General features: G+C 44.1%; 1 protein-coding gene across 1 annotated transcript; it reads left to right on the plus strand.

Annotated features, from left to right (window-relative positions):
- Positions 1–27: 27 nt before the first annotated feature.
- On the plus strand, positions 28–24,155 carry ntn4 (netrin 4). Its single transcript, XM_084573571.1, has 10 exons — positions 28–402; positions 1,528–2,081; positions 7,014–7,304; positions 13,043–13,169; positions 14,091–14,276; positions 20,535–20,748; positions 20,913–21,007; positions 21,352–21,420; positions 21,975–22,148; positions 22,585–24,155. Exons 1-10 carry the CDS (start codon positions 357–359, stop codon positions 22,722–22,724), a joined length of 1,896 nt encoding a protein of 631 aa, XP_084429697.1. The 5' UTR covers positions 28–356; the 3' UTR covers positions 22,725–24,155.
- Positions 24,156–24,293: the final 138 nt, after the last annotated feature.

Below are 24,293 nucleotides of genomic sequence, written 5' to 3' on the forward strand. Positions count from 1 at the left end.
GCAGCTCTCCGTCCGTCCTCCCTGCGCTCCTTTAGAAATAGATGCGCACACAGCGGACTCTCTCTCTGCGGGGAAACCAGACCAGACGAGCTGATCCAGTCCGCTTCTCCTGCTCCTCTCCCAGCGGGACATCGCAGCACACCGTCCAGGATCATGTTGTTTCTTCACACGAGTTATTGTCGCCTTACTGGGTCGCAGCTGAGTGAAAGAGAAAGTCCACACTGGATCTGAACCCTATACGCACTTGTCTTGATTTTTGTTTTTTTGTTTTTTTTTTTAACCCAAGGTGGATTAAATCTTTAAAGCAAACTTTTTATTATTATTTTTTTTGGGATTATTCCTGCAGCAGAGGAGATATGCTGCTTTTATTTGTGATCAGTCTGGCCGCGCTGTCACACGCAGGTTAGTGTGATTGTTATTATCACCGGCGCAGCAGCGTCTCAGGGACAAGTGCAGAAGCAATGCAGAACTCCCTTTAGAGTTCAGCCAATTTAAGCCTCAGTCTGGAGGAGCGTCTGCTTATGACGTTTCTGCCACAAGAAGCCACAAATATTATTTTATTTATGTATCATTAGACGACACTTTTAAGCAGAAGAAGAGAATAATAGAGGATGTGTCTCACTGATTTTGATTAAAAAGTAATTTGTATTTTGATTTACATCTACATCCCTGATCTCCTGCTCTCAAATTTAACATTTGTTAGTGTCCCATTCTGTTCCAGGACCTCCCCGCCTTCAGACACTTACATAATTCATCATGAACTCCAGGCTAACAAAAGATTCCTCAATAACTCATCCACTAAGATTTTATATGAGCCTTCCTCGTGGAAAAAAAAAAGAAAGAGGCACAGAGAGAAGGAAAGAGCTCCAGGTTTGAGACAGTAAATCCACTTTGGAAGATGACAGTGCAGCCTTCAGGGTGGGGGGTGGGTGGAGGGGGGTTGGGGGGGGGGGGGGTTCGCAAAGCGTCTGGAAGGCGTCTGAACGCTGCTCATCCTCCCCGAGCTGCCAAACTTTATCTGTGTCAGAGTCCACGCTGGCTGCAGTCTGAGGCAGGCAGGTGCACAATGCCTCTATTATCCCTTTTTGCATAACACTTCCGATGGAGGTAAATCACTTGACTTGTGTATACACACACACACACACACACACACACACAGAGTGAGTCACCTTACACTCAGCTCGCCCACTCACTCTCACGCTCAGATTCAGATGCATCTCTTTCAGAATCTCTTTCAGGTTAAGTTATAAGTTTTCTGACAACTTTAATTGTTTTATACGTTGCAGATTTTAGGTGTTCTCCCGTTTTAACATAGTTCCAATGAAACAGCTGAGCTTAAAAACCCAAAAGGCGTGTTGTTGCCGAATTTACTCGTCTGATCTGACCCTTTAAAGTTGTGCCGTAACCTTGTGGCCACACCTTTCAATACGGACCTGACGCTCGCTCCTTCTCTTTTTGTTTTCTCTAGAAACTTGAGCCCATATTTGCTGAATAACACGTGCGAACTCTTTCTCTGCGCACATGCAGGTCTGTCGGCGGAGGTGTTCCGCACAGGTGTGGCCCCTCGCTGCGAGAGCCGGGCCTGCAACCCCCGCATGGGCAACCTGGCCCTGGGTCGCCGGGTCCTGACGCAGACCGTCTGCGGCAACAACGGCACCGAGCTCCACTGCTCCTACTCCGACTCCAGCGCCAGCCCGGCCTGCGGCGCCGCCAAGTGCGCCAAATGCAACGCCGGCCTGCCCCTCCTGTCCCACCTGGCCGGCGCCATGTCCGACTCCTCCTTCCGCCACCCGAACACCTGGTGGCAGTCGGCGGAGGGCGTGGAGTCTGAGACGGTGCAGCTGGACCTGGAGACGGAGTTCTACTTCACGCATCTCATCATGGTGTTTCGCTCTCCGAGGCCCGCCGCTATGACCCTGGAGCGCTCGCAGGACTTTGGGCGAACGTGGAAGATGCTGCAGTACTACGCCAGCAACTGCAGCACCGCCTTCGGGATGGAGGAGGGGAAGGAGAGCGTGGGCCGCGACGAAGCCATCTGCACCTCCAAGTACTCGAGCTCTTACCCCTGCAACCGTGGAGAGGTGAGGTGAATCTCTCTGTCCTCTCTGTTTAGAAGTCTTTTAGTTGTTGTAGGTGGAGTCCACCTTTGGCACACTGGTATCATGTTGCATCCACACACAAGAGATTCACAGGAAAGGATTTGAGCTCGTACTGGACATTGTGTACAAGACAAACGCTGGTATGCGGCAACACCTCAAAGGGAATCCTCATCTTTTGTATTCTTTATTAAAAATGTTCCTGACAGAGGAGCAACTGAAGGTTCAAACATCTCCAATGTTGCCCTGGAGCTAGAGACGGTATCAGAGAGATGATTGGATGCAGCAGTTGGCCCAAGCTGGACTCAGATCAGGGATGTTTTGGTTGATGGTTGAAGTCTTAATTTGCTCGTTGCCCTTGTCTTTGTAGCTCATGGACGATTTAGAGTGAAACAAGTGGAAGATAAAAATATTGCTAGAGCGTGGACAGAGCTTATCCTACTTGAAAAGAAGCCACCGCCACCTGGTTTCACTTAAAGCTGGAAGCTTTGGCTATCGTCGGTACACGTCTCTGGTCTCTTGCCACTGCTCATCTCTTCCTCTAAATCCTTGGACTTCTCGGATAATTGCTTTAAGGAGGTCATAGCCGGAATAAAACACAACATAAAGTAATACTGAGTGAAAAAATTAAAGTGTAAACCACAGATTCCTTGACTTCTAGACTCTGGCCTTTGCTCTGGAAGCAGATTTTACGATCGGATTTGTGTCAAGGTTAGAGTTCCCCACCTTTTCACCGAGTCTGAATTCGGTTAGATCTCTCAGAAAGCAGGTTGACGCAGGTGGAAAGGAGGGCGGACACACACCTGCAGTGAAACGCCGTAGGGAAGGGGGGAAGGCAGAGTTTCCCGTTCGCCTTTTTCTCCCCCTCTGAACAAAGTGCTAATGATGTCATATTTTATACACGGGAAAACCTTGGTAATAAACCGTTAAGCCGTGGCCGCTCCATCACGGCGAGAACAAAGTCGGCGCGAGTCACGCAACATGTGAGGGTCATACAGCGCGGTTAGTGCAGTGAGCGGACTGAAAGTGTGCTGTGAGTGCATGATTGAGTGTTTAATAGGCGTACTTTGAGTGGAGCACGAGAGGGCTTCCTGAAGTCCATTGATGTTTAATTGAAGCAGGGTGCGTCGGGAGCTGCTCTGCAGATGTTTGTGGTGGAGCATGCCAAGCGTGGCGCTGGTCTGGACTCCCTGCAGGGCTCTCGTACGTTAAGAGTGTTTACACCCTCCACCCTCACTACTGACAGCTGCTACGGTCTTAATCTGAGCGTAAATATGTTTCTCATCTCCACTTCTGTTTATGCACAAAAGTGAGAAAAACTTATCTAATTCCTACGTCTCTCTCTCTCTCTGACTTTGTTTGTGAGCCACCTGTGCCCGGTCCACGACCTTTACCCTCTAACCCCTCAACCCCACGACCCCGAGGTTAAAAGAGGTCAAGCGGCGCTCCCGACGCACCAGCTGCTGCCGCTCAGCTGCTCACACTTGCTCCATGTGTGCTTGTACATCAGCTGTAATGACAGTTAAACAGCCTACGGCCTGTCCAAGGTCACGGCGTCGAGAGCTATTCAGCGCGGTGCGGTCCGCGTGAATCATGTGTAAATACGGCGGAGAAACGTGGCGGCGCACCAGCTTCCCTTCAAGGCCAACTTGAGAATGATTGTATAATCATTTCCGCAGACTTGTTTTCAAGGCTTGTGTTTTTTTTTAATTATTGACTTATTGCGAGATTTATGAGATCACAAGCTCGTGCAGCAATCCATCTTACCGGGCGTCAAGATTGTGGCTTATTCACATTGGTGTGAATCGATCGGCGTGCTTTGATCGGCAGCTGTTCTTATGTTTTAGATGAAAAAGCTACTGGCTCAATGGTGATATATAAAGCTAAAAACTAGCACTAGCGTATCATAACAAAATATTGGTGAAATGAACGAGTTTCGCGTCAGATAATGCGTTATTTAGAGGCTGCGTCTCGGTGCCCCATTCACTCCCACTATATGGATATACGCTGATCTAATTATTTCCTAAACAAGTGCAAATGACACAAAAGTTATATGGGTGAGTAAACGACCGTATTTTATGCTAGAAATAAGGTCCAGGTTGTAAAAAATGGTAGTTCCCCTTTAACTTGGACTTTGCAGGTTTGTGGCGATGATACTAAATTCATGGTCAGTCGTGGAAGCTGCTTCAAAGACATGAACCATTGCATCGACTAAGAGATGCATGCAGTGTTTGTGATCGCAGGCTTTCTCAGGTTGTGTGTGTTTTTAAGTGTGTATCAAACCATATTGGGTTGCATGTGAGTGTTTGAGCTCCTGTGATCAGATAAGTGGGAGCTGTGATGGATGTGCAGGGGGGGGGGATTGTAGCCGGCAGCGATTACAGGCAGCAGGTCTTCTCAGCTTTCTGCTTCTGTCTTCTTTCTCCCGCGAACATAAAAGCGTGTCATCTCACGCGCTGAAAGCTTTTCGTGTTCACCTGTAATGTGGGGAAAAGGTGGTGGTGGTGGTGGTGGTGGTGTGTGAGAGAGAGAGAGAGTATTCAGAGCTCCTTGTCTTATTTATGAGGTCAGCCGGGCCTGAAGAATGTGAGTGTTTGTTGTAGAGACTGACCTCCTTAGGGAAAAGAGAAAGGCAGACGAGCCTCACACACACACACACACATGCTCTTTCTCATTTCTGTGGCTCTTCAAACACACTTTGAACACACACTCGTCCGTGGCCTTTTCATATAAACACATACAGTCGGCTCACCGTCTGTCTGTCTGCTTGGAAGGAAGTGCCTCTGCTCTGATGGATGTTGGTACCGCCGGCTAGACACCCATCCCCCCCTCCTCTCCGTTTCCCACTCCCGTCTTTCTCCTTCCATCAATGCCCATTGTGCCTGTTTACCAGATTACAGTCCACACTGCTTTGATGGAATTAGGCCCGTTAAAGCCGGGGCTTACTTTATTTTTCAGCCTGGAAACAGGAAGGAGGATATTTAGTAGCCCACAGTGAACCCTACCGCCTTACAGTCCCTCGAGTTTGTTGCATAGCTTAATGGCAGGTGTAAAAGTGTTTCACCTGCAGCGAGCGTTTAAGCTAGTTAGCTAGTATCCTCCCAATGATTCTCAGACCTTGAGTGCACACTAAACGACAATTTTCTCCAACATTCAGAGTTTCTACAAACTTCTTATGAAATATAAACTTCTTCTCGCCAGATTTTCCATGAATCCGTGAATGTTTTCTGCCGGTAAAGACACTGTAACTTACAGTTTAGACTCTCATCTGTACAGCACACGTAGTAACATAAACAAGGGTGTCATCTGCATATTTGCGAATGCCAATATTCTCTCAGTAATGATGAGACGTTCCAGCTGCGCATCTTTTTCCAAATGTTATGTTTTCTGCAGCTAAAAGAACAAAACTTTCCACCAAAGCTACTGGAAATACAGTCAACCTGCCTCAAACACAAACCCTGAAAGCCTTGGAGGACATCCCTGGATAAAGATAAACACAGGTGTCATCTGCATATTCGCTAACGTTATTATTTTATCTGCATATTTGAAGAAGAACATTAAGGCATGAAGGCGTCTTGTAGAGTTTTGTCAGTGTATGTTTGCGTGCATGCCAGCGTGGGTGCGTGTCTACGCTGGTGTTGCTGTGGTGTCGCCGGGGCTGTCGCCAGGCCTTTGTCCGGACCTGAGTTATGTGGAGCTGCATCTCCATCCCCGTCTTTGTCTCGCCCCGCTCTCCGCGCCCTCCCGCGGACCGGCGCCCCCCTCGTCCTATTTGTCGTGTTTCTTCTTAATTGCGAATCACAATGCCGCGACCCCGTGACCTTTTCCAACAACGGGGGGAAATTAATAGCGCTCCTCCCATCGCGCTCCCGGCCACTCATCCGGCCAATCGGGCATCGGCGTGGGGGGGCTTTTCTTGCATCAAAACCGGCGTTCCTTCGCTCCAAAGAAAACACACACACACACGGTTACTACAATGATATCAGTGACAACAACAACACACATTCTGGCGAAGAGACACACACTGCGGACACACACATCTCTTTCACGAGAGCGAGAGCTGGGGCAGACACCAACTTTTTCACCCCGGCAACAGCAGCGGTGCTGGTTGCTAGTGGCAGCCGTTGCCACGGCGACGGCAGCCCATAAAGGGATCTTCGGGTTTGAAGGATGTCCAGGGACCAGACAGGGTAAAGAGAGGGAGAGAAGAGAGGGGTCGGGGGTTGGAGGGGAGGGGAGGGGGGGGATGCACTTTGTCATGTGTCATTTAAGGACACCCAGCACCCTCGTGGTCACGTGAGGACGTGTCCAATCAACAATGGCAGGGTGTAAGGTCGTAGCGAAAGTGCATAAACGATACCATAACACCCACCCCCCCATTAAAATGACAGATGTAGTGACATGAGCAGCAACAATGAGCCCGATTGTGCCGCGGAATAAACTCGTCTAATCCCTCTAAATCAGGAGGCTGCCAGAGAAAGAGCAGCACATTTCTTCTTATTCGCTTACAGGCCTAATTATTGTTTTCCACAATTTAAGACGCTGTGGTAAAGAAACACAATTCCAAAGACGAGGGAAGACCTAAAGTAAATAGCAGCTTCCGAGGGGGGAGCAAAGATTGGATGGTGCATGGCCAAGAAACCTCGACGACAAACACTGAAAAAACTGAGGTTGAATTGAGTTTTTCCTTCTTATCCACTTTACTTTTATTTATTTTTTACTTAAACACATACAGGATAGAGATTGAGTCCGGAAGGAAGTGTGTTTATGTAAAGAGAGACAGAGAAAAGTAAGTAAATGCATGTAAGAGGGAGGTAATTTGGTATACATGCACACATATACGCAGAGAAACAGATTGGTGCAACAGGGTCAGGTCAGGGAGACGGTGTTTAACATGTCTCTTTCTCTGACTGCCAGGTGATCTACCGAACCCTCCCAAAGTGGGAGTCCCTGGATCCATTTGGGATGGAGGGCCAGCAGCAGCTGAGGGTCACCAACATCCGAATCCGGCTGCTGAAGCGGCAGGCGTGCCCTTGCCAGGCCAAAGACGTCGGCGCCACTGCCGCCGCCACGCACGAGCCTCTTCCCACTCAACATTTCGCCATCTACGACCTGATAGTGAAGGGAAGCTGCTTCTGCAACGGCCACGCTGAGCAGTGTGTTCCTGCCCCGGGGTACCAGCCCATTAGAGACCGGACCAACCACGTGGTAAGAGGAGGGAGTGGGGAAAAGTTTATCCTGGATGTGATTCTGTTGTCGTCACGTGTGCTTGTGTTGTTAAAGCTCTTGTTAGCGTTTAATTCCAGTACAGACAAACTTGTGTAAGCCGTCTTCTTGTTTTGACATCTCTTTTCATTCTCCAGCCACTTGTTTTGATGATTATCATGGAGTTATCACACCTCGGGGGCAGGTTTTGCAATTTCTTTCGTAGGAAATCAAGATTTTAAGGCTTGACGCTTACACACTAAATGGTCTGTGCACTGTGTGTAGGCAGTCCTGTTAATAACAGACTTAAAGAAGAAGGCGGTCACCTTTCTCCTGCTTTCTTCCTCTGCTCCTCCGGCTCTGAGCGTGTCTGGTCAAATAAACAGCTGCTTTTCTTTTAATGCTGATAACAAACCCAGGAGATGGATCTGCCGATTCATCCCACGGTTTAATGGCGGCGTTGATGTGCGTGTCTGTTTGATAAAGGTGTGAAAAGACGATGTTTTTGCTGGAGATCAAGCATAAGTGTTTCAGAGCTGGACTCCCTATCGCTCCCTATCATCTCCACAAACAGAAACTCTGCATGGCTTTTCAGAAGAGCGTCTGTTCTGCTGCAATCAGGGATTGTTGGCAGGAAAGTGAGAGTTTCCTCTACAACGTATAACGAAAGATGTTTGGACAAATAAACAACAGTACAACAGCACAGTAGTAATCCTAACCTAATGGGCCCTTAGCAGAAAGTAGTTTATTCAAGTGTACTATGAGTATTCTTATTTTATGCTAAAACTGAGGCAGTATACTTGAAGTTTACTTTTTATACACTATATTTTATATACTTAAGAATAGTATAGTGAAGTATACTTGGTTTATACTGAAAAGTATAAAGAAAAGTCTAAGACTAAGTACATTAATACTAAGACTTACATTTATACTTTAAGACTAAAGCTTATACTTGTACTTTGGTATATTTTTTACTTCTTTCTGCCACAAAGTACTAATACTTAGTATATCTTCCCTTAGCAAAAAGTAGTATACTTGAAGTTAATTTTATTAAGTATGCTTAAGTATACGTAAGTATAGCAAGTATACTACAGACCATGTACTTGTAGTGTACTAGAAAGTATTCTAATTTAATACTTCTTCGGACTAAATTGGAACATTTTTAACTTTGTAAAAGTACACTTTCAAGTATACTCATCTATATACTACTAGTGTACTGGGTATACTTCTAGTCCACATTTTAGTTTGAAGTGTACTTAAAGTATACTTTTCTAAACTTAAAAATGTTCCAATTTAGTCCGAAGAAGTATTAAATTAGTATACTTTCTAGTTCACTACAAGTACATGGTCTGTATTATACTTGCTATACTTATACTCAAGCATACTTAATAAAATTAACTTAAAGTATACTACTTTTTGTTAAGGATGGAGCTGTAAAAGTCATTTTAAACAAACATGGCTGATACGGATACCTTTTTAAATGGTAATTTTAACATTTAACGTCCTGACAAAAATAAAAATATGCAAAGTAAACCCTTTTTGTACCCAGGCAGGGCACGTATTCCCTAGCATGCTAACATTTACCAGCTAAGCATCTTCATGACCTTGTTTGTATGCTATCAGCTTTTAGCTTAAGCACACAGCCGTTATCGCAGCTTTATTCATTATATTCTTCAGGATTAATTAGCAAATATTAGCATACTAGCGCAGAAAGATGGAAAATCATAACAGGTTAGCGCCGTCGCTGTGATAACAAGTTTGTGATTGTGAGCATATACAAGCTAGTGTTAGCTTTTAGCTCAAAGCACGGTGTGTGTTTACGTACAGCCTCAAGGAGCTGCTAGCATGATTGTAGACATTTCTTCTCCCCATTTGCCTCTAATTAGCAAATGTTAGCGTGCTTAAGTTAAACAGGAGTACGTAAAGTGCTTAACATCAGCACATTATTACTGTCGTTGTGAGCACAGTGTTATCAGTAGCTGATAGCATTTAGCACAAAGCACCACTGTGCACACTCTGTTTGCTGCTAGCATGTGCAAGTGTAGATTGCTGTTCTTTCCTTTCGTGTTTGGCACCAATTAGCACATGTTTAGCATGCTAAAGTTACACTAAGAAAGATGGGAAACCAAAGAACACAAGCACTTTAGCATTTCTTGCTAAGCTAAGTTTAATAATAGCGCCACAGCTATCCAAATGGATATTTAATGCTAAAACCTGGAACTTCTGCCTCACTCAGAATTTAATTAGAAATCCTGGCACAACGCTTAGCATTGTTTCCTCCACTTATCATTGCTGTAATTAGTCAATAAATAATTTGGAAATGATAACAGGACGTCAGCTGATGGAAACAGAAACCACGCTTGGCATTCTACGTGATAAACGAATCAGATGATTTATACAGTATGTGTTTTGGTTGCTGATAGCAGCGTTGTTGTAATGAAGCCACTGACAGACGACTCACTGCACGCACTTCTTTAAACCTTAACTCCGACTGTTTCCATGCCAAGAAATTCCAAGTAGCTCAACTGAGTGTTTTCATGAGGATTTCCTTCTTCTGAGGCTAGAAAATCCTCTGAAACAGTCGTTAAACCAGAGGACTGTAAAACCCTCCTCTGCACGGCAGGATAATAATACATTTTTAATATATGAGGGGAATATTACTCAGAATTTTTATTATATTTTGGCCACAAATGTTAGCCCAACATCAGCCCAGGTCACGGGAGCGGCGTTGCGCTGTGTGCGCCATGCGGGAGCGTTCGGTAAACACACATGGACGTTATATAAGTGGCTGTTCCCGCCTATCAGCAGGTTGTTTTGTGTCTCCGTTTCGACCCAGAGCCGCTTTTTCTGGCAAAACCCAAACAAGCAGAGCAGCACAGGACAGGAGATGAGGGCAGAGATTACCGATCACTCAGGGAAGGGAAGGGAAGGGTGGGTGTGTGTAGCGAGGAGGCATGTTTGGCATTTTTATAAATGTGTATGGACTCTCAAACCTTTTTTTTTTCTGTCTACATACAGTGAGGCATTATGTTCTGTTCTATTCATAGACGTGCTGTTATGTTGTTTGGTCTACTTCTTGTATTAGGTGTGTGTTCTCAGGCATGCAGTGTTTTGTCTGCTCTAAGTGTGTGTGTGTGCGGTTATCAGCGGAGAAAGTGGCTTTGATGGTCATTACTGCTCCGACGCTGTCAGACGAAAGGGCCAGTTTGTTTGTTGTTGTTGTTTTGTGCTCCTGCACCGGCCCACAGGGTTTTTTTTGCGGTTTCAGGGTGATTACACCGTCTGTTAGTTAGCCACAAAGCCAACATACACACACTTAATGACATCCGGAGCCTGCTACTGGAGAGCTAGCGGCAATTAGTCCGGTCAGAAGTGTGCGTTTGTGTTCCTTTCCATTTCCTGATCCATCCCCTTTTCTTTCCGTATTGTTCTGGACGTCCCTTTATTTTCTGTCACTTGTCTATTTGAGTCAAAACTTTTTCTTGTTCTTAAAGAGATATAGTCCTCATCACATATTTCCCTTGTGCTCCTTCACCCACGGGACATCTAGTCAGAGTTCATGGACGTTTGTGGAGAAAAAGATTACGTGCACAGTGTTTTAGATGTTGGGGTCTATGCATATTTCACATCTCGAGAAGTTTTGAGAACAAATTTTTAGCTTCTCTCGCTGAAAAACTTCGATACTGGACTGTCAACTTAGCCCTGCGCTACATTCAGTCCAGAAAATGCATTTTGCAGAGGTTTAATTTCATATTATTAATACTGATAAAACATGAAATTGCAGCAGTGGGGCTCATGGTTGAACCGGATACATGCAGGGGAGACATTGCAGTACGTAGAAACTGTTGTCTCAAGTTTTCTGCAGCTCAGGACGGAACTTTCTAAAATCTCAGAGGCATCGACTTTGACATAAATTCGTGTTTTGGGGAGTTTTGGGAGATTTGGAGTGGTGCAGGGGTAGTAGTGGTTAGCTGTGTTGCTAAATAGGTCGTGGGCTCGAACCTTGATCTGTGCAGTGTGTGCATGTTTCCCCTGTGCTTGCAGCTTCCTCACGCCCACCAAAGACACGCTTGTTAGGGTTAATTGGTGATTCTAGGTGTGGATGTGAGTTTGAATGGTTGTTTGTCTTTCTGTGTCATCCCTGTGAGATCTCTAGAGGATAAACGGTAATAGATAATGAATGAATGACTCATTTGATGTACGGCCTGGTGTGTCTCACCCAGATATCAGTATGAGGTTTAGAAGGTTTAGAAGCTGTAGACACGGCCTACAATTTAGGTTCATTGGGGCCCTGGATTGAACCACCACGCCTGAGGTCCACCGGCCCAAGCTAGTTGAAAAAGACAAGACAAAGATACTTTTGGCATTAGAAAATGATCAGCTAAATAAAAACTTATCTCCAACTCATTTCTCGTTTGGTCACCTCGTTTTACTTCTAACCAAACAAATACCAGAAACATTTGGTCACTTAGAAGCTTTTGGCAACACAATATGACCCTCGCAAAATGTGTTTCTGATTTGAAACAAAACTCGTATGAAAGCAGACGAATTTAAAAGCCAAAAACGATGAACCATCAGCAGCTTCGGTCCGGCCCTTTTTGTCCACAGTTTGACCGAGTTTACATGACTGGGTGTGTGCCGCTCTCAGTGTGTACATGCACTAATTGTCCCGCATCACGGCATGGTAAACATATAAAATGAGCAGAGATACCAGCTGTCTGAGGCCGAGCCAGGGGCTGCTGTCTGGCCTTTTCCTCCTCCTTCTCCATTTCTTTTCACCGTGCCAATCGTTTCGTGCACTCTTCGTTTCGGTGGAATCTTAGATCTCCTTCCTCGTGCGCGCCTCGGCCTCTCATTCGTGCAATCTCGTTTGTGCGTTTGAAATGGTGTGTGATAAAAACCTGCCGTGCGATATTGCAGGGCTGATCAGTTCAGGAAGAGGACGTGCTGATTATAGCTCCTATAGCATGTGGTTGTGTTTAAGTCTGCTCTCTGTGCTGTGTGTGAATCGGGATCCAGTCAGGAGTTAGTGTCACATCACGCACCGTGGGAAACAAACGCAGGAACCGGTGTGTGTGCCGTTGCGCACTTGCAGTCATTTTCTATGTGCTTGTTGATTAGTGTGTGTCTACCTCTGCGATCGTTGTATAATTGTGTCCTACATTGCAGTTGCACGGTGTAACGCAAACAAATAAAGAGCTTCCTCAGATGCCTTGCCCCCCCCCCACCCCCCTTCCCATTCAATCATTATCCAGCATGCATGGCATTCCAGCTCGCAGGAATGACAAGGAGATTGTTATTGTGCTCTCAGCGCTGCATACTTGCACTCTTCTCATACACACATTCCCATAAACACACACACAAGCTTTTCAGAGCAGAGGCCCGTTCTTGTTTCCAGCGATGAAGCCAAACAATCAATTTCCATTCACTAATTTCAGGCGAGGATGTGTGAGAGAAAAGGGAGATGGAGCAAGAGAGAATAAGGAAGTCAGAGGTAAAAGAAATGAAGAAGACAAGGAGGAGGAATTTGAGTATCAAAACGAGAAACAGAGAAGAAGAAAATTAATTAAATCTAGAGGAAGAAGAAGAAGAGAGACCTCCAACATGCCCTCATATGGGAAACTTCCCTCCCCATGACACTGACCTCTTTGTTCCTCCCATCCGTCCATCTCTACCTCCGTCCGTCATGTTGCCTGTTGCTAATGAGCTCTTTCTCTATCTGTCTTTCTCTCTCTCTCCAGGTCCATGGGAAGTGTGTGTGCAGACACAACACTGCAGGTGATCACTGCGAGCGCTGCGCTCCACTCTACAACGACCGGCCATGGCAGCCCGCCGACGGACTCACGGGGGCGCCACACGAATGTCGGAGTGAGTCAAACGAAAAAAAGCGTACACCTTTTTATAACGTAACATATCACCACCTTTACTGGAAGACCCCATTCCTGACCATAGACTGTATATAAATATGGACTATGTGTCGCCACTTCCTGGCATTGGCCAAACTGACGGATACGGGCGGCGCCATCTTGCGAGTTTTGGAGCCAGAGTCTGAGCCACAATATCGATGCCCCGACCACACTTCCGCCAGACTCACTCGCGTTTTCATTTAATCAATACCGCGCTCTGCTCTACCTCCACCAGTTCCAAAGAAATGTAGGACTATAAACTGTACTTATTTTTAATAACCATCCTTGAAAAAAAATTATTTGACGTGTATTTTAGTGTTTTAGTTCGGCCCAAGTCCCATCCGCTAACATGGAGGGGGCGGAGCTTATGACCTATACTGCAGCCAGCCACCAGGGGGAGCTCTACTAGCTTTGGCTACACTTTTCGGGGGAGCAGTTACAGCCATAGACATATATACACATAGACGCCTCATTGAGCGGGTTGGCCCGTTGTTACGATACGTCAACGTCGCCGCCATATTGGAGGAGGCAACTCTGTCCCTATCGGTTTCCTGAATATATACGTTCGAGTGTGAATGTGTAAATGAGAGGCATTAACTTATAGTACTTTGCAGAAGACGCTTAATAAAGTTCACTCCATTGACTCGTATTGGTTCGTGGGACAGAGCTGCCTCCTCCAATATGGCGGCGACGTTGACGTACGGTCCAGCGCTCAATGAGGCGTCTATGTATATATGTCTATGGTTACGGCGTCCATATTTATACAGTCTATGGTTCTGACCTGTTATTAACATGTGACCTAAGTGATCTGATCGCAAGTCGACCAGCTTAAAGTACAGGAGACAATATCTTTATTCCTGATGTGTTGATTTTCCTCTTACAGAGTGTAAGTGTAACGGGCACGCTCACAGCTGCCAGTTTGACTGGACGGCGTGGCGCGAGTCCGGCCAACGCAGTGGGGGCGCGTGCGACTGTCTGCACAACACCGAAGGCCGTCAGTGTGAGAAATGCAAGGCCGGCTTCTACAGGGACCCCCAGCGACCGCAGGCTGCGCCCGACTCCTGCAAACGTAAGAAAATAAAATGATTGCTTTTGCAGGTTCACCACGTTCTTAAATTATCTGTAATATAAAAATTAAGAGGAAAAACTCCGCACAAAACTGAATATAGTGGCTCAAAACTAGGACTACCACTCAGGCTAAATGTCTAGAAGTGTATATTTTATGTGTCGTTGCCTGTTTATATGAGTAAATGTTAGATTCATGGTCATTTTCATATGTGTTTTGGGAAAATGATGCCTTGAAACTCACAACCGCGACATGTAAAACAACAGCGTAAAATGTCAGGAGACGTAATTAATCATTAATCATCGGGAGTGATGACAGACTGTTGCTGGTGTGAATCATAACATTAATCTCATACACACCACACTGGCACAGCGCTCTCATTCATTCGAGGAATGCTGAGGACTGAGATCGCAAGCCAGGACGTGCTGGATAACACTCAATACTGACGGGCACCTGGCTCTCAGTGTGTGTGCGTGCATGTGTATGTGTGTGTGTGCGGCAACAGACGGCCCGCGCTCCATCCAAGGTTTACAGCGTAGGTTAATCATCATATGGCGGCATTCCTGCGCCTTGACTCAAAATCTCGACGCAGAACTCCCGCTCGTCCATCCCCGGCTTGTTTTGCCATTTTTCAGATGTGACTCAGAGCTCGGGAGTAATCATTGTCAGTAATAGTGTGAGGGTCGTCTCATTGTCAGCGTGGTGTGTGGGTGGGTTGAGCGGCGTGCTACCCTCCGGTGATGAGACGAGTCCTAAGTAAACATGAGATAGTCATCCATAAACAGGGAGCGGTGGCTACATTCTCCGCCTGATTATCTGTCAGATTCGGCTCAGTCCTGCAGGTATGCCGGACCCGAGTGTGCGTTTGCGTCAACGTACACAAATCTCACTGAATCCCAAACGAAAATCATCAGACCTTTCAAAAGCACAAAGAGGGGAGGAACACTTACGTTGGCTATCAGCCCACTTTTACTTCTCGGAGATGTTGTAGCTCCGTGAGGCTGTATTTCAAGCATAATACTAATATTAGCATGTCGGCACTCTCTTAACATGTTAGCATGCTGGCGTTTGATAACTAGCACAACCCAAACTAGAGCCGGGGCCTTTGGTTGTAAACATATTGAACAAATACAAGTTTGACCCAATGGTGACACTAGGTTAGAAGTCAGATCATCACCAAAGCTGTTACAGTTCATCCAAAGGTCTTATTTATAAAATATCCTCTAATAGATGTTGAAATGTTTCACACTAAACCTCCAATTTCAACTTTACTGTCTTAGATATCAAAATCACGATCATTTTCTTCTGGTGACCATGATTTTTCATCTTGCGTCACCTTGAGGTCAAATTTTGTTTAGTTTTAGCAGTTAGCATGGATGCTAGCATGCTAATACACTAAACTGAAATGCCGAACCTGGTAAACAATGTGCTGCTTCACTGTAAATCATCGACGTGTTGAGATTTGTTGTCGGAAGCTTGCTAGCTTGCCGACGTTAGCGTTTAGCTGATGACTCTGTTTGATATTAAAACCGGATAGCTGCATTCAAACACTGATATGATTTTTATTTTTAGGCGCCGCTAAATATGAAATGTTTATAATAATTGTTAATTAAAAAAATAGATGTCTGTTTCTAGTTGTGGTTTATAGGAAAATACTGGTTGCAATACCGCAAGTGACCACTGGGGGCAAATTAGCAGCAAGGTGCAGTGGATTTCCTAGAACTCTTTACCCTATATATATATATATATATATATATATATACCGTATATATAGTCATATATATATATATGTTTGCGCCACAGTTTTAATCTCTTACAACAGCACCAGCATAAATCATTACCTGTTTTTTGGAGCTATAGCTGCAGGTTTACTAGCTATAGCTGTCTCGGGCACAGTTTACAAATTGATTAATTGCGTCTGTATGGACTTACGCAACCTCCTCCATTGTTCTCTCCATTGTTTTCCCCCATTGTCTCCTGATATCTCTGATAAGAGTGTAAAAACTGATGCACCACCTTAATATAGCAGGTGCAGTGCTGCAGGGTTTGAATTTCAGAGATTAGTTCGGGGTAATTCACCTGTGGGGTAAGTTTGGAGGCTACTGAGAACCCAAAAGCCCCTTTTGAGACGAAGCTACACGTTGTGAAATCCCACTGCAGCCGCTCGCTGACAATGGAGGAATTTCCCTCTGTCGTGAGGAACATTTTTTTCATACCAGCCTCCGAGGGGCCCGGGAAAGAAAACACTCTTGTGAAGCTTCACGCAAGCTCGTACACACCTAAACGGATCGAGGCGGGAGGGAAAGTTACAGCGTGTGTTCATGAATATGTGTGTGTGTGTATGGGGGGGATTATTGTCTGCAGAGGGTTTTTGTGTGGTTGTTCAGGCAGGTGTCTTGTCATGTCTCAACCCACGCTCATAAAGTTTTCATTGTGAGAGCTCTTGTAGCTGACAGGTTCCTTAGTCCCTGAGTTGTGACCCCTTCAGATGCTCGTAAATTCTCGCGCAGATATGTAAACTCACGCGCTTATGAGACATATAATCACACGTGTTTTGGCTTTTCATGGAGCTGAGGCGGCGCTGTGCCCTCTGTTAACTATTAACATGTGGGGGTTGCTCACTAAACAATAGTTCAGATAAGGCCTTGTGTGCGTGTCCTCGTCTGTGAAGTATATAAATCTTTATGATTTTATTGATATGGCACTGCTGGGTCTTATGATAAGACGTAGCTTATCTTTGTTGTCCCGGGTGATTCGTCTGATTCACTGTCTGGTTTTGATGTTGATCGTTTTTTGGTAGGGAAATGTAAATTTTGAAACATCTTATGGATAAAATCCTAATTAAAATATTTTCCTTCTCCTCATATGTTTGTCTTCTGCATTTAGATGAGAAAACCAAAAGTAAAACATGCGAAAACAGAGCTAATCATTAAAGCTTATACAGCATTTATGACAGTGGATGTTTTTCAAATGTGTTCATTAAAAATCTTGTTATAGCAGTCAGTGTCCTGTACAGTGATATAAAAAGGAAGGAAAGCTGCAAAGTTGTTTTAGAACGACTTAATAAAGCATTGTATAATTATTTTGTTAGTACAGTTGGGGCCTAACGGAGAAATACTAGAAAACCTCACACATTTTTTTTTCAACTTTCCCTTACTGTAGAAGAATAGACCTCAGTCCAGACGTCTTGACCCATGTATTTCTCTTCTTCAACCTTAGTCCTCAAACTTAACGTCTGGCTCCATTTATTCACCATCCTGTACTGCCATCATGTCCTCACAGACCTCCTTGGGTGATGAACGCTTGAGATATTGGTAGCATCACACACAAAAATTAGATTTTAAAAAAATTACTTCCAGTTTTACATTACCTGAAACAGAAATACCACAATTATGCAATTATGATTAAAATTTCACTCTTTGAGCACATTCACTCAAAGAGTTGAAGACAAACTTGTCAATTATCACTCGTATCGTATCGTATCGTGCCGTATCGTATCAAAATGTATTGTATCATATCGTATCATATTAAACTATATCGTGTCATATTAAACCGCATCACATCGCATCGCTTCGTATCGTATCGTATCGTATCGTATCGAACTGTACTGTCCCTGGCCATACCTTATTGTATCATACCATATCAAACTGTCTTGTCTTGTCTTGTCTTGTATCGTATCGTATCGTATCGTATCAAAATGTATTGTATCATATTAAACTATATTGTATCATATTGTATCATATTAAACTGCGTCGCTTTGTATGGTATGGTATGGTATGGTATGGTATCACACTCTACTGTACCGTACCATACCATACCTTATCGTATCATATCATATCAAACTGAACTGTATCGTATCGTATCGTATCGTATCGTATCAGTCTCATCACGTCTCGTGTCGTCTTGTATCATATCGTATCGCATTGTGTCACACTGCACCTTACCGTACTGTGCAGTACCTTACCTTATCGTATCATATTAAACCGTATCGTATCGTATCGTATCGTATCGTATCGTATCGCATCGTATCGTATCGTATCGTAACGTATCGTATTGTATTGTATCGAACTGTACCATATCGTACCATACCTTATCGTATCATATCATATCAAACTGAACTGTATCGTATCGTATCGTATCGTATCGTATCAGTCTCATCTCGTCTCGTGTCGTCTTGTATCATATCGTATCGCATTGTGTCACACTGCACCTTACCGTACTGTGCAGTACCTTACCTTATCGTATCATATTAAACCGTATCGTATCGTATCGCATCGCATCGCATCGCATCGCATCGCATCGCATCGCATCGTATCGTATCGTATCGTAACGTATCGTATCGTATTGTATCGAACTGTACCATATCGTACCATACCTTATTGTATCATATCATATCAAACCGCTATCAAACTGTCTCGTCTCGTCTTGTCTTGTATCATAGGGCACTATCGGATCGTATCGGATCATTTGCTTGATTTCCTTTAAGAAAGACTTACATTTTTTTTGTCTATACTATTGACTATAGATTAGATACTCATGCATTAATTCATTAAATTCAGCCTAATGTTGCAGGTGTTCATCCAACTTTATGAGTAATGTTAAATCATGGACGTCATGGGAAAACAAATGAACAAGGTGACGAGCCACCGAAACTCTGAGTCACACGGGTTTAGTTTAGCAGTAGCTGAACAGTTAATCTGAATAAGTGATAAAGGTGTTCAGAAACACCACCAGAACATCTGCGAAGGTGAAGCATGAACTTTCATTGTTGTTTATCTTGTCAAACCTTACTTCTGCTTTATAAATGGTTTTCCTATAAGAAAACTTGCTGTCAGGTGTACAGTGTGTACACTAAGTAGTCATTTACTGTCAGTAAGTCTTCAAGCATCATTACACAGACGAGAAATAAATGGCTCCAAACAACACCTCCTCTTTGTTTCTCTCTACTCGTCTTTCCTTACCTTTCCTTCACCACGTCGCCCCCACCCCTTACCCCACCTTCCCGTCTGTCCCCCCTAGATAGGGACAGATTTATGGGGGAGGCCCGACACCTCCTACTGCAGGGCTCCAGCTCCCAGCAGACAGTAGTTTTCTCAGACCGCCAGTGGAAACATGGGTGGGTGTTTTGGTGTGTGTGCAAGTATATTGTTTTTGGAGGTTGTTTAAAGAACACCCTATCAGCACACAATTAGAGGGGACACGAGGGAGGGAGTGTTTCTCCGCATGTACACGGGTGCCTATCTTTGTGAGGGCCAGTTTGAGTTTTAGACCTTGAGGGCATGTTTTTGCTATTTGGTTTGAGGTGTTTTCATAGTTAAGTCACAAAGAGAAAGAAAAATGTGTATGTGTGATAAGAAAAAGAGAGCGGTCTTTGTAATACAGGCTCCTGCAACAATACCAGACAGACAATAGAGGAACTGATAAATTATGAAATTGCGGGTGATAAATTAGTCTGCGGTTTGCGAGTTAAACTGTCAGTCTGGAAGACCTTTAGACCCGCGGTTCCTTTGATGTAGTTTTGTTTTTCTTTTATATATATATTTAAAACTTTCTTGCTCAGCACAGGACTTTTCATCAACTGCCACAATGTTCAAATTTTTTGGGCTGATGACGTTTGATTTAGACTTTAATTTTGGTTGCCCCCGAACATCATTTAGCATTAGCATTAGCAAAAAAATTGACATTCTTACGTTAAATTCCCTTTCCGTCACATTTTTTAATGGTTTGCTAGTGCTAGTGCTAATTAGCATAAGCATTTCTAAGAAGCGCTTGTTAGCGAATGGTGCTTAAACCCTAAACTAAAATCAGAATGAACATGTTAAACATTAGTCAGTATTGTCATTATGAGTATGGTGTCATGCAAATATTAGCACTTAGCATTTAGCTTATATGCCTATTGAACCTCACAGAGTTGCTAGCTTTGCTAAAGGCTCTTAAACTTTAATGATCAACACTCCAACACTAGGATTTATTTTCCAACACAGAGGTCCATGTCTAAAATGTGGACAGAAGCAGTATGCTAGCAGTTATATGAAGCTGTACAAGTGCTTTTAGCTAAAAGCTAATGTTAGCCTGCTACAATTCCCAAAAATAGTTTTGACAAATTTTCATTGCCCTTCTGATCCTTTGTTTTCTGAAAGAGAATACCGTGATTTGCAACCAAATTGGTTCATTTTATCTACCTGAGAATACGTGTTTGTGATTTTTTTTGTTGTCTTGTCTTGGTGCGACACTAATGTCTTCCCCTTTTGTTTCTCCCAGCATGCAACTGCCACCCCTTGGGCTCCATGCCGTTCCACTTGGCTGACGGCTCGCTCTGCGACCCCTCCAACGGAAACTGCATCTGTAAACCTGGCGTCGGTGGAGCCCACTGTGACAGGTGCATGGTGGGATACTGGGGCTTCCACGAATACGGCTGCCGTCCATGCGACTGCGCTGGAGACTGCGACCCGTTCACTGGAGACTGCATGTTTGGGTGAGTCGGATAACTGCCCCGTTCAGCAAAATGTCATGGCGATCCCAGCCAGCAGTTAGTGAGATACTGTGCTCTGGAGCTGCATTTTGGACAAACCAAACTTGAAGATCTGAGCTATTTAACATTTGTGTGTGTAACTATGTTCTGATTATGTTGTGCTGCAGCCCTGATCTGGACCTTTACAACTTGGAAGGAAACTCCAGTGAGCCTGTCAGGATCTTCAGAGTAGACGAACTCTTCTCTGCTCTCCACTACTCAGGTGAGACTAGCTTTAATAATTAGCACTGAAAGTCATAAATCTACTTATATTAAAGTATTGTGGGGACCAGCTTCCATTTTGGGGACAAAAACCAAGTCCCTGTAGCATAAACCATCATCTTTTAGTATTAAGACTTTAAGGTTAAAGTGCATGGAGAGTTGCCAAGTGTCCCTTCTCTTAGACCGACCACCTCCACCTCCCAGCTTTCATAGGCGCATTCCTCACTGGACACGCACACACACACACACACTTGTGCTTGCATTCTTAGGACGCCATGTACATTGTCTGAGACCACACACAACACCAGGTATTTAATAATCTGTGCTCGTGTCTGTCCCCCGCAGAGAAGTGCGAGTGCAAAGAGCAAGCCCTGACCAACAGTAAACTCTTCTGCACCATGAATTATGCATACGGTAAGAAGTCAAACGCCCTCCACACACACTCTCTAACTCATCAGCACATCTTAAGATTATTCTGTCAGCAGTCCAGAAGTCCAAAGTGAAGAGTATTTGGGAAGTTAAAGGATAATTTTGTCTTTATAGGTGAAAAATTATGGATCTGACTCAACTCTGTAACCAGCATGAACAGATTCCTATTCAAATAATGGAAAACCAATTGAAAACAGATCAAAAGACAGTCAGAACTGATCAAAAAATATCCGTTCTGCTCCAAATACCTCTGGGGAAAACATTCCTAATCTGAATTTCATCTCCCATTAGAAGTTCATCCAGCTTCCGAACATATAGACACTCAATGTGGTTCCACGTCATCTGTCTTCTATATATTTATCTACCTTTTATTGCATTTTAGATTAGAAACACTAAGAAAAAAACAGTTCTGTAGCTTTTTTGGTAGCTTCTAGGTGCCAAACAAACATGCGACATGCTCTTCAGTGACAAAATAAAAAGTCAAATGTACGTGAAGTGCGTGCCCCGAAGGTCTAATTGCATCTTTTCCTGACTCTCAGTGCTGAAGGTGAAAGTGCTGTCGGCCCACGATAAAGGCTCCCACGCTGAAGTGGAGGTCAAAGTTCAGAAGGTGATCAGTCAGAACACCAAACTCAAGATACAGCGAGGTCGAGTCACCCTTTACCCCGAGTCCTGGACGGCACGGGGCTGCACCTGCCCCATCCTCAACCCAGGTCAGACATACACACACACACACATACGAGCACAAAGTGCAGGTTTTAACTTTACAAATAAATACTGAAACCAAGATGGAGCTAAAATACCTAGATTTGTGCATCTAAAACCATGCTAGTGTACTTTATAAAACTGATCCAGGATCTGCTGTTAATGATCCAGTCACAGCTCTGCTAATAGCCACTATTGTTGCACGCATTCTCTTTGTTATTCAGAGGTCTGTGGTCAAACTTTTGTCCATCTTTTGTTGAGGAAACGCGTCATTTCAGTTTGATTTATTGCACAAAAACATTCACTTGGCTCCAAATGTGTCCTGTAATCAGAACTCGTTGACCCGTTGATATGCGGTGAACCGCGGCACAGTTTGTTATACTTTAAAGACTCAAGTTATGGTGCAATGATTAATTCCCAATCATCTTTGACCTTATTTCTCAGGGTTGGAGTACCTGGTGGCGGGACACGCGGACCGGAAGCAGGGCCGCCTCCTGGTCAACATGAAGAGCTTCGTCAAGCCGTGGAAGGCCAGCTTGGGCCGCAAAGTCCTCACGCTACTCAAGAAAGACTGCAACTGGTAGACGGAGACTGAAAAACACCAGAGGGACAGACATGGGACTGTTTATTTTTTTTTTTAAAAAAGCCTTTCGTGTTTTCCTGTCCTCCGTGTGTGGATTATTTGGAGATTTGTTAGGGGACTGTGCTGAGACGATTGAACTAGCTCCTGTTGTCCGGTGAGAGCAGAAAGCTAGCGGTGGACAGCACAGGCTAAAAGCACACAGGACGACATTTTGCAAAGACTTATCTCAAGAAATTGAGTGCTACGTCCAAGATCTATCTATGACCCTTTAACACACACACACACACACAAAAAAAATGCTCTTCCTCCTCTGCAGCACTTTAGCCTAAGATGGACTGATTGAATATGGAGGATGTGAACACACACGTGATCCTCTATCTAATAAGGACTGTGATGGAGCGTGTCAACACACACAGACGCAGCAGTGTGTGTGTGTGTGTGTGGGTGTGTGTGTGTGCTGCAGACACAGTGTACAAGGAGTGACGCTGAACAAGCCATACAAGCCACTACAGGTGGTTAAATCTTAGCCAGTCCAGGTGTGCCTGTGTTGAAATCAGAGCGAATGGGTTTTACCCCGAACGTGAATGTATTTGGCTGACTGTTTGTGTGTGTGTGTGTGAGTGTGTGTGAGATGCAGAGAGAGCGGTTGAATGAGCACAGTCCAGATTCAGTCCAGCTCGAAAGCTTCTCTGTGTAAAAAACAAAACAAAACAACAACAACAACCGGTCCAACGTTAATGACGTGCATTATGTATTTTGATTCATCTCATATTTACACTCCATTGCTGAATTGCATTGCATTCTCTGAAAACTCTCGTTATTCCTTCCTTTGTGCTCTTGTACAGTATTATTTGTATATATCTATATAAATATTATTTCTCATCTTTCCCCCCTTCTGTTTGATTGTTTTTGTACATGGTAATATTAAAGGATAACTCCAGCTCATTACAGCTTTGGTCTTGTTTTTGCCGTGCGGCCAACAGGTCTGATAAATGTTAGTTTCAACCATTCACATGCAGAAGAAAACAGAGGTCAAATAATTAGGAATTAGGTCAAATTAGAACAGGAAGTGACTCTATGAACTGTATCGGGAGGCCACTACAATCTGCACGGTGATTACCCGGTTGATGAGGACAAGTAAATGCTTTGTACACAGCTTTGTGTTAGCCTGCTATTTATTTTGTGTCTCTTTTGGGGCTCCCTATAATCAGGAATTATTATTTGTGGCAACAGAAAACCTTCCTCCTATATCTAATATGGATATTCATGCAAATAATTCATTATTGTAAACATCTTAATGCACACTGGTTTCAGTTAAACATCATTTGAAAGCTTAAAGCCTCACAATTCAAATACAGAAACACAATAAAATGGCTTTTTCTTACCTTTGCTGTGATAAACTGTACGTGCACAATGTATTCACAACAGAATTGCTTTACAGTTAATACTTTAATAAAAGCAAAAGCAAATTAATACTAAGGCGCTAACGAATCGGCTAAAGTCTTCCATTAGCTCTGTTCGGTGACAGATTAGCATGATGCTATCGCTAAAAGCTAAACAAAGCGTGTCA

The sequence above is a fragment of the Chelon labrosus genome, assembly GCF_963514085.1.
Source record: "Chelon labrosus genome assembly, chromosome: 23".
Lineage (NCBI taxonomy): Eukaryota > Metazoa > Chordata > Actinopteri > Mugiliformes > Mugilidae > Chelon > Chelon labrosus.

Coding starts and splice junctions, on each gene's coding strand:
- ntn4 (XM_084573571.1), top strand. CDS start 357: ATGCTGCTTTTATTTGTGATCAGTCTGGCCGCGCTGTCACACGCAG. Junction 7,305..13,042: donor GAGACCGGACCAACCACGTG/GTAAGAGGAGGG, acceptor CTCTCTCTCCAG/GTCCATGGGAAGTGTGTGTG. Junction 22,149..22,584: donor CTGCCCCATCCTCAACCCAG/GTCAGACATACA, acceptor CTTATTTCTCAG/GGTTGGAGTACCTGGTGGCG.